We start from the raw sequence: 11,607 nt of genomic DNA, 5'->3' as shown, positions 1-11,607 counted from the left end.
TAAGCTTATATGAGCTAATTAACAGTATAAATGAAAACTATGATAATAAATAAAACTAAAATACTTCAGCAGAATAATGATATAACCACAATGTTTTGTATTACAAGGCTGTGGTTTTGGCTTAAAATGAAAAAAATGAAAGATCTTGATATCCACACCAGAGCATTAACAAATCTTTGAAGAAGCACTAATGAACAGTTTTGTTTCTCAAAAGCTCTCTATAAGTAGACAAGAAAAACAAAAAGGCCTACTGACTAAAGATGAGGCTTGAAGGCGCTGTGGCTCCTACGAAACCACAGGTCTTGTTGAAGAAACCTTGTGTTTCTGTGCAACTGTGTGTCGTTTTTTTCCCCATGTGACGTTCTAAATAACACTTGATGACAAGGTTAAATGATACTTAAATTGGATTGGATTTCAGAGATCACTCTTTAGTGTGCCCAGGTGCCATGCCACCATCAGTCTGTCAGGCTTGCTCTTGTTTGCCAAGGTATTTGAAGTATCCTGGATTATTTACAATGCAAATGATGCAAAGAAGCATTTTCCACACTACCGCAGCAAAGAATATTTTCCATGAGCTTCATTGTGCAGCACCGGGAGTACGTGCTGCCTGCTTTATCGAGCAGAGAATTACGAACGTTAGCAAGATTTCAAAGCTCATAAAAGTCATTTCGAGTCAACCGCAAGCATGCCCAGGTGAATAGATATATATTTTACATTTATTGAATATACTTTCATTTCCATTACACCACAATACAAGCAAATACTGTATGTTTAAACAAGTCTGCTTACATTATTTTCACTTGTATTGAGATCTACTGGAAGGCTAGACGCCAATTAAAAAAATAAATCTACTTTAATTGGCAGATACATTTAAACATAAATAATTTGTATGGCAAATATGCTAATATACGTACAGTATATGTGCATCTTAATTTCTGTATTTACTGAAGTTAATAAAAAAAGAAGACATTTGGAAAAAGGGAAGAAGAGCAACACATCTCAAAGAATAAACTTCCATGGCAACGTGAAAAACAGAGCATTCGGATGACGTATTTGGCATTGCAGTAAACAAAATGAAAACTCAGCAGGACTCTAACATGTCTAATCGATCACGGCAGCAGCTTTCCAAACACACACTCACAAACACACACGCTCGGATAAACGCTATTGTTTGGGGCTGTTAGCGATTGAACGTAAAAATAGACTGAGTCATCCATCTTGTTTCTTTTCTCATATTTGGCTGTTTCCTTCTTTTGGCCGAGCATAATGGAAAATCTGTTCTTTTATCAATAATCAAGTCACTACAACATACTTTTTGGAGCTGCATAGTAAATAAAAACTGTCTAGCTTGTTATATTTAAAAAATACAGGCATGTATGCATAAAACTAGGTGTGCATTTCGGGTAACAACTCCAAAAGATCATAAATTCCTTAGATTAGCTCTTGTATTGTAGGAAACCTCTCATCGTAGAAAACACATTGTGTATATAAACACTCTGTATATAAACACTATTAGTTAAGAAGGGCATAACACAATGTCAAAGTACAAAAATCTCTTTGTATACATCTATATATCACAAAATAAGAGTAAAAACAGTGAGAAATTATCTTTCTGAAGAGGTAAAAACCTCACTGTGAAAGGCAGATGTGGATCCACTGTCCTCGGTAAAGTCTTTCAGTTTTGCATCCAACTGTCTCTGCTTTGTGGGTATTAATATGTCCATGTCTCTTCCATGAACAAATCAAGAGCTTTGCGGCAGTCAAATATTGTCTCATGAGGATATATGGTGCTGGGTGATAGTCCGAAGAGGAGCAATGCAGTCTTTTGTGGCCTGCCAGATATAGTCTGGCTGTAAAACAAGGCTATACCCCCAACAACATGCCCATGAAATCTGAGCCGTTCTGTATTGTGATCGATGCTCCAGCTGCATTGTCCACAAATATGGAGGTGTACTGCCCGGCCTGTATTAAAAAAGAAGACATCACAATATTTATTCAATTTTAATTCTACAATTTCATGGATCTGGAAAAAAAAAGGTTATTCAGCAAGATATTTTGGAGGGTTTTTCTATCAAGAACTGATTAGATCAGGGGTGGCCAATTCTGCTCCAGGAGGGCCACTGTCCTGCAAAGTTGATCTCCAACCCCAATTAAACACACCTGAACCAGCTAATCAAGGTCTTGCTAGGCCAAGGATGGGAAACTAGAAGTCACTAGAAGGCAAGCCTGCAACCTTTAGCCAAAAAAGCGTAACGGCTAATGCTAACGCTGCGGCGGTATGCAGGAGACCAGAGGCTTTTTTTTTTTAATGGATGTCAGTGGAGAAGAGGCTACACTGAATAAACCGATTTTGTGAGGAAATAGCTTATCATTTAATGAATCGATTTTTAATCTTAACTAGCTTTTTTTAAGAGTTCAACGCCAGAAACCAAGTAAACAGCAGTAGAAACACTAGATTTGTATGATGAGGATACAGTTAATTAACAGTATCAAACTGAGTGGAGTATGTTTAACTAACTCTTACCTGAAGTTCCAGCAGTCCATGGACAGATACTGTAAAGATCTTGCTGTTACTCTCAAGGCCAACAATCATTTCCAAGGATCTGCACAACGGTAAAGAAAATATTATGAGTGAACAAATGAATCACGAATCAATAAAATGTGTTACTACTTTGTAATTGTCTTTTGATATTTACAAGCAATGTCTGAGTGAAATGTTTGTGAGATCAGTTAAATCATTCTGATCACTGAACCAGCTCTTTTCAAATCTTCCACTTGAATACAAGTTATGGGACAGTTCACAGATTCCAAGTTCACAGATGTCCAAAATCAGGAAGCACTGTATTGGTTAGGCCACTGTACTTTTATTTTATTTGATTAAATTAAATTGTATCCTTTTAATTTTATTTTATCTTTTTTTATTTTATTTTATTTTATCTTTTATTTTATTTATTTTAAGTGCAAAAGAGAAAGTAGTATAATTGAGAAATAATGCCATAATATTAAATTTTTACTAACAGATGTTTTGTGTAAGTCATGGCACAGTGTTAAAGTTATTCAAAGAAATATCAATTTATGTTTTGTTATAAAAATACATTGATAAAAATGTCTAATTCCTAAAAATGCATAATTTCCTATTTCCTACAATTTCCTAGATCTATCCAGCAATAAATGTAAAAATGTATCCTTCAGTACTGTTGCTAAGACCAACAGGGACCCCACGAGTCAAAGGTGGCGGTAAAGGTTACTAAGGTGACAAGGACCAGACTGAAGGTGAGAGGACATTTTTTAAAGGCCTGCTCCACTTTAACACAGGAAATGCCTTGCTGGTTTCCACACAAGTTTGAAGAGACAACATGCTTTACAGCCCATGCGTTACTCACAAAGCGCAAAAAAAACGCTAACGACCAGCAAACACTGGAAGAGAGTTTATCCAGATCTGCCACCCCCCATTCCCCCTTCCCCATCTCTTGTATACCCTGTCTCCTAGTAGTTTTTTTTCTTTCTTTTAAGTAAATTCATTTTTGTTTGATTTGTGAAAGAGGATTTTTATGACATGCACTCACACGCTTAAGCCACTGAAATAAAAACCACATGCTCTGAATGTAAAAAGGAGCTCAAGAAAAATACTAATTTTCATCATAAGCGATGTATTTCTCTGAGTCTGAGTCATGAATTTATATTGATGTGGTCTGTGGATAACGGGTGAAAAATCGAATGTTAATAAATAGACTGCTTGAGGGTAAATTAGACATAATGTAATCATAATAACTTTCCTTGCAAAATTGCTGGTGTCAGATTTTCTCCTGGATAGTTTTGCTAACAGAACTGACACTAAGTCTGACAGAAAGTCCTGAAATCACCAAAACTCACAAGACAACTTTGTGAGGCCAGTCAGAAACACATTAACTCTTTCCCTGCCAGCGTTGCCTGCCACAGCCAGGATTTTTGATTATTTGTCACAAAAATTTCAGGGCCCCCAGAATATTTTGTTGTATGAATAACTGAACATGCAATATGTAAGGGATAATCCATGGCTAGCTTTGCATTAAATGATTTTAATGCATTAAGTGGAGGCAACGAACCGCCTTACGCAAAGTGGAGTGACGTATGTGTATGTGCGCTTCAATTACAACAGCGCATTAATATAGAACGGTGATACAACTGACTTGGAACTACCTGTGCATTAAACAGTTTTATTGCACACCTTCCAGCCAATCAGAATCGTGTATTCAGACAGACCATGGTATAAATAAATAAAAAAGAACAGAGACTTTGCTTTTAAACAAAAACAGTTTTGAACATTTTTTGAAAAAAAAAACAACAACATGTTTTGGGATTTATGTGCATTAAACCAATCAGAGTCTCATCTCCCATTCTCTTTAAATGAGCATATTTGCTATTTACATGACGGAATTTGATAGTGGAAAGACCGAATGTGTCTCCAGAGCACAAACGGAACTGCTCGTGTGCGAGGTAAAAGTGCACAAGCAGATAATCTACGGGACAAGCCGGATTCCACCATATCTTTATGTACACAATAATAATCTTTTACATTGTAATCCTTTTATTTTAAATATTTGGCATGTTTGTGTGCTGCTGTACGTGCGTCCCTGTGTGTTTAATAAGCAGAGTGTACGCATGTTGTGGACCCGCCTATGTGGACCCACATTATTAACGCACTCATTAAAATAACAAAAATATTGCGCCATTGACTTTAGACCAGGTTTCAGTTGGTCAATGGCGCAGTCTTGCCACAAAATAGCAAAGCGCCAACAATGCGCCAGAACATACCTCGTTTTCAGACCAGCACGCCCATGGGCGCACAAATGGGCGCAAATGCATTTGTTATTTAAACAACGTGGCGCAGGACGTGAAAATGATAACTGCGTCAGGCTGAAACTAGCAAAAAATATTTTTGCATTGCGCCGGGTGTAAGATAGGGCCCTCAGTCTCTATTTACTGTAATTGCATGAAAAAGTATATAAAACTAACAAACAAAATATTTTCTTTTGTTTTTCACAGAAGAATGACATGAAGGTGAGTTAATAATGATAGAATTAAAATTTTTAGGTAAACTATCCTTTTAATGTGAGAAATGTAACCAAACTTACGTATATCTGTGGCAGAGGGATTCAATGCAGATCAAAACTCGGACATTGTCTCTGGCTCTCAGCTGGTTCTTACTTCTCTTCACCTCAGTGTGGTCTGCAAGAAAACACAAATTACAAAAAATATATATATTTTCTGAGAATACTTTTCAGACATGCACTACAAACTGTTGTATGAAGAGTAAAGGCTGTTGAAATGTTGTTTGACAGAGTTTTGTATCTGGAGCACATGATGCCACAGCCAGTCATGTTTGACCTCCAGCCGCGTCTAAATATTGGTCTCTTCTATAAGTCTGCAGTGGATTTGTGAATTTGTTTGGGGATGTTGATTTTCTGCCACAGTCTACTGCAGAGAGCCAATTTCTTTTCCCGGAGATGCATGTTGGCGCCACAGCTTAGAAGAGTTTTGCATTCAGGGTCCCTGGGGCTTATTTCAGTGTAGCTCCACATAAGCATTGCCTCTGAAACCATGGATGAAGTAAGTCAACAGGATCACTGGACCCCTTTTTAAAGCATCAAGCAACAAAAACAAAATACGCTTGTGCGCTTTCAGGCACAGCACTTTTTTTTTTTTTTTTTTTAGCTTTTTAAGCATGTGAGATTGTGCAAGACACCCTCAATCTCAGCAAACAAATGCAGCACGGTTGGAATGTAAGTTTCAAGGGAATGCAATCCATCTGTTGAGAATGTGCCAAGTCTGAAACACATCCATTACATGATGGCACCTTCTGATAGAGATGACAGTGAAATATTAATTTGTACTCCATGCAATTTGTGTTTATAGCCGAGAAACAGAATTTTCCATTAATCTTTCTTCTGTTTTGGCAGAAAAAGCCTCTATCCAAAGTCATTTTAATGTATACATTTTTAAGAAGCTTTTTTTTCCATATCCATCATACTGTTCACAAGGTTTGGTTAAGGTAAGTTAATACTCAAGGATGAATCAAAGGGATAGCTCGCCCAGTAAGTTAAATTTTGTCATCACTTACTCACCTTCAAGTTGTTCCAAACCTGTATGAATTTGTTTCTTCTGCTGAACACAAAATATTATATTTTGAAGAATATGGGTAGCCAAAACAGTTGGCCTCATTGACTTCCATAGTATGGAAACAAAAATACTATGGAAGTCAATGGGGTCCATCAACTGTTTTTTTTACCCATATTCTTCAAAATATCTTCTTTTGTGTTCAGCAGAAGAAAGAAATTCATACTTTTGTGGAAATTCTGTAATATATTCGGTAAATATCAGTTTCCACAAAACTGATAACAATAAGAAATGTTTCACACTGAATATATACTAAATATTAGAATAATATCTGAAGTATCATGTGATCCTGAAGAAAATTCAGCTTTGCCATCACAGGAATAAATCACATTTTGAAATATATTAAAACAGAAAACAGCCTTGGTGAGCATAAGAGACTTATGTGACTGAAAGGTAATGTACTGTATATATATATCTACAAAATATAACTTATTTATATTATTAATAATATATTCTTATTATTTTAATGTATACTGGTACATCCATGTACTTGGTGTATCATCCATAACAAAATATAATTTAAAACCACTGTAAATTGTAAACATTTTAACCATTCACTGGTAATCACACCCATGTTCTTCTGTTTAAGCTTTAAGAACAAATGATGCATGATTATCATTAATCAAACTGCTAATCATTATCATACCCCCAAAACCTCATGTCTCACACTGAATAAGGCACAAAAAAACAAAACAAAACAAAAAAGATTACGAAACACAGATTATTTACTGGGTGAGGTGAACCTTTCAACCTTTCCTTACCAATATGAACATTGGCAGAAAACTGATAAATTCCAGTTACAGGAGCTGTAAATCGGCCAGTGGACTGATCCATCCCCGTCCCTCTGAGGAAGGCACCTTTGGCAGGAGGCTGAAGATATGAAACAGGTGAGAATTATAGAGGGCTTACCATAAACACACCTAATAACCATTTCTCAAACAACATCAACACAGCTCACTCTCTATCTGAAAATCATATACGTAAATTGCTGACTAGCCTTCCAAGCATCTCAAGAATATGTTTTTCAGCAGAATTCTTGCTCTCCACACTCTTATAAACTCACATGCAAATCAAAGCATCCCACATACAGCATTAGAAAATATACCAGTTTTAGGGCTCAGTTTGGGAGCACATAACCATTAAATGGCTAGAAATATGTAGACATCTGCCAAGAATCCTCCGATTCTGTTTTTGATCATAACTGCACACTGCAGCCATGCCAGACCACATTATTCTGCATTACGCCTCCAGAACCCACCAAGAGTTCCAGACTCAGACGCTTTTATAATGAGTCCTCCGATTAGTGTGCTAAACACTGTTCAGTTCTGCCATTTTTTTTTTTTTTTGTGCTGTCAGCTTTGAACACATACAATGAATGCCTTTCATACATGTCCGATCCAAACAGATATGTGAGAAGCATGTAAATTCATTTGACATGTATTTCTACATTGGACGAATAAAACTTTGCACTGACATTTACAACAGTTATTTCATCCATTTGACAGATTTGAAAGACTATAATGATCATAATTTCTCTAATATGGAAAGTAAGAATCACACATCCTCAGAGAACAGCAGATTTAAATGCTGATTGCTTAGAGCTAGAGTGAATCTGGTCTGCATTAATCAATGGCAATTTTTTTCTGTAACTGCTGTAAAGAGCGCTTAACAAATAACATGGATTTTCGTGTGTGTCCTTGGCTGATCAAAATGCCACAGGGCATAGCTCTTCCTTAAAACAGCATGCTGTTTTAAATGGTGGTGTCTATTTTTATACACACCTCTCACTGGTCCAAAACCTCATACAGAGTACCTTTTGTACACCACCAAGAAAGCAATGTAATTGAAAAAGGATAGATTTTTTAGGAGGAGCGTAAATGTAAGTAAACTTTCAGCCAATCCAGTGTGTCATCACCAGTGTTCATAAGACAAGAGCCAATCATAAGTTTACTCTCACAGGTGGCCTTAATTCAGCTGTGTAATTAAAGCTGATTGGGTGGGGATGTCTGTTTGATTGACCAATGGCAGACAGCTTCACCAAAGTGTTTTTGCCATTCAGTTTAATGCAGGATGCAGAAATTACACACTTCAGTTTGAATGCACACATGTTGGAAGCGTTTCGAATTGGTGTTTAGTATTCTGTAAAACTGTCACAGTGAAGAAGCCAAATGGAACGATGACAAAATAAGCCAATTTGAAATTATTTGCAACAGACTGGAATTTCTTACGTTCTGGCGAAAGCTGAACCCGCTACCACAAAGAGACGATCACATGTGCACTTTGGAAATTGTATCATTTACTGTAAATGACTGTTTCTAAATCACTGGAATGCTCATTTGAATTGGCATTAGTGTAAATTTGCTGCTCCACAGTTTTATAACACATTGTTTCCTTCTTTTGTTTGGGCTGTCAACACTAATATGCTCAATATACAGCACAAGTAATGAACCTCTCATAAAAGTGCTCTTTTTTTCTTTTTCTTGTTTGTTTAATGTTAAAGATCTAGATATAAACCTAATTGTGACTGATTAAATCATTTGTGGTGGGGAAAGAACAGTAAGCAAAAGAAGAAGAAGAGAACAATGTAAAATGTTTGATTAAAATGATAAAAAGAAATCTCAATGTCACCCCAGTTCACAGTAAACATTCTCAGAACTTTGTCTAACGTTCTGGCAAGGTTCTCTCACAGTTATGAACAAACATTTATCTAGTAACATTAATAGAATGTTCGTTCAAAGTTATCTAGTCTTTAATAATGTTCTCAAAATGTTAGCACAAACACATTATTTATACATCCTTATGGAAGGTTTTTTCTCAAACGTTTTACTGTAGTTTTTAAATGTTACTACTTGTTTAGAATGTTCAGAGAACATTCAAAAGAAGCATTCCCATAATGTTTTCAAAATTACACAATGAAATGTTTCCTTAACGTTCGCATAACAAAATAAAAAAAAATAATGTTTAGAACATTCAGGGAACATTCAGAAATAACATTTTCAACATATTTTTGTTAGCTGGGATAGAGACAAATACCCATGTGTAAAAACAAAGCGACAACATTTCTATTTTTCAGCAGTGCAGCAAAACCACTACTCTACAGCGTTAAAAAGACACGGTGGCCAGTGCTGTTCAATTACACAATTGACTCTTATCAACCAATTCTTTTTAGTGAATCAACAACATACAGCACAACCAGTATAGTCTGATTCATGAACCAATGACTCTTTTCTTTTAAGTGAATTAAACATCTTTAAGACTTAAAGGCACAGTGTGTAAGTTTCACCGCTAGAGGTCGCTAATTCAAAACAATAACAAAGGCGTAGCTTGATGGTTTTTAAACTCTGGATTTAAACATTGTTACACAAGTAGGCTACACAAGTCGATAAAACATATAACATTGTTCTAGTGGTTTTTGGATATTTTAATAAAAAAATCTTACATATTATGCCTTTAAATCAGCATAGTTACTGACAGGTCTTTTTATATGACACATGCTGTTAAATGTACACATTATAATTTTTTTTGTTTATTAATGTTGTTTAAAATTTTGTTCATGGCATTTATTGGATTGCATTTATGCCATCTCTAAAAAGACTGTGAAAAGTAATTAAAAAAACTCATTATTGTAAACACACATTTTTCAAAATGTACAATTCCCATTTCCACATGCATAGTTTCTTTGCCCTGTACGAAACATTTTTGGCCAATAAATGTACTCGATTCACCCGTCTTTAGCTGATATAGCAAAAAGTTTTGGACCCTGCAGGCACTTACTGTCTGAAAGTTCTGCAACTCTGCCAGAGTCTTTTTGTCCACGACGACAGGGCCTTTGAGTTTGCAGTGAAAGGCTTCCTCAATTCTCCTGTAGGAGGTCATTCCCTCAAGAGTAATCAGAGCCGTGGGCAGCTGACTGGGTTCATTGGGCCTATCCACTGCTGCTCGCCTCTCTGTGGCCTCTGTTCAAGCAGATCACAAGTAGACACATCACTGCATGCAGTTAGACACCTCATCACTGTGTGTCTCAAAATGTCCGGCTAATCTGCATGATAGCCCCTTGATTATAAATATGAAACATGATGGACATTTGGTGAGATTTACATGTATTGTGTATTGTGGGTCCTCACCTTTGATCAGTTCTTTGAACTCTTGCAGCAAGACCTCTTGAGTGACCTCTGCCCCAGGGGATCCTGGGGGTCCCTGAGGCCCCGGAGGACCAGGAGGGCCCGGGGGACCAGGCTGATAGTCAAAGAAATATAATTGTTGTAAAATTTTAATTCAAGCTCATCAAGACTCAAAGTTCTTTGAATTCTCAAAAGAGCATCTCACTTTATGTAATGACGTGTTAAAACTTGAAATGTATTAAGGAATGTATTATGCAATACATTACAAATTCTCTGGTAGAGATAAATTATACATTAAAAGTTAATTCTCACTTATTTAAAATAAAAAGATATCTGCACTGAATGACTTTCGGCTCCATTAATGGTTCTCGCACATGTATGTGGACAGAATCAAATTACTCTGGTCACACATCCTACCGCAACATCACTACTGAATCTACAGCAAGCAAGCAACAGTATTAGTTCAATTCCCAAGCGAATGAGCCAGTTCTTTTTAGTGAATCAAAAAAGCTGTTGTCTGATTCTCAAAAATAATGGCTGAGCCAGGTTTAATGAATAGCTCAAAATGACAAACTCAGCATTTCTGAAGTGTGATACAGTACGTCTGCAGTTGTGCTTGTTAAGTCATATCATCACCTAACGATTAGTCTCTAGCTACCGGTTTTATTAATTGGCACTCACAAAATATATGCAATGTCTTACAGTGAGTAAGTCATGTTGGTAAGCAAATGTTGGTGCAAAAAATTACTAAAGTACAAAAAAAGCATAAAAACGACACTATAAGTGAGTGGGCAAAAAGACTTTATGTTCAAGAAAAAAGTCGGCACACTACGACTGCAAACACAATTTATCTTTACATTAGTGATGTAACTTAACATTCTCACATTGCTTTTTATTGATTTACAAGAACTGTACGGTACAGTCTGGGTGAATGAAAATTCCACTCTTTTCCACAATTTCAGCTTTGTCTCATGCGTTACTGTCAATTATGTCTTTGACATTTGATAATATGTGATTGTAAAGACTTCCTCACCAGTGGTCGTTTTCGCTTTCGACATTTTCCGGGAAAGTTGCCCACAGGCCTCTTCACAAAATCCATCCATGATCCAAGAGGGTCCACTCTCTGGTTCTCACTGACCTGTTGAGTAAGAAAGAATAAGAAGAAAAATTTAAATGACATGCATGTTGTTCGTTCATAACTCTTAAGTATTTCAAGAATGTATATGATATAGCATGTATATGGATATGATGCACAAATGACAAATTCTCATATTAGGTTTGGTTAGCGTACACGTCAGAGCCTATGCATAAGGTATGCTACTCCCAGTTT

The 11,607-nt window shown here is 36.3% G+C and overlaps 1 protein-coding gene across 3 annotated transcripts in view; it reads right to left on the bottom strand.

The window, feature by feature from the left end:
• Positions 1-688: 688 nt before the first annotated feature.
• c1qtnf12 (C1q and TNF related 12) overlaps positions 689-11,607 on the bottom strand; it is a 14,012-nt gene continuing 3,093 nt past the window's right edge. For all 3 annotated transcript variants that reach the window (XM_079849878.1, XM_079849876.1, XM_079849877.1), the window contains 7 exons: positions 11,311-11,415; positions 10,281-10,392; positions 9,931-10,112; positions 6,918-7,026; positions 5,115-5,208; positions 2,525-2,603; positions 689-1,962 (listed from right to left, as the gene is read on the bottom strand). In XM_079849878.1, the coding sequence (XP_079706004.1) occupies positions 1,864-1,962; positions 2,525-2,603; positions 5,115-5,208; positions 6,918-7,026; positions 9,931-10,112; positions 10,281-10,392; positions 11,311-11,415 (780 nt within the window). In that variant the 3' untranslated portion in view covers positions 689-1,863. The remainder of the gene's footprint in view (positions 1,963-2,524; positions 2,604-5,114; positions 5,209-6,917; positions 7,027-9,930; positions 10,113-10,280; positions 10,393-11,310; positions 11,416-11,607) is intronic.

This window comes from Squalius cephalus, assembly GCF_949319135.1.
Source record: "Squalius cephalus genome assembly, chromosome: 18".
Lineage (NCBI taxonomy): Eukaryota > Metazoa > Chordata > Actinopteri > Cypriniformes > Leuciscidae > Squalius > Squalius cephalus.
This window is presented reverse-complemented; position numbering and strand designations above follow the sequence as displayed.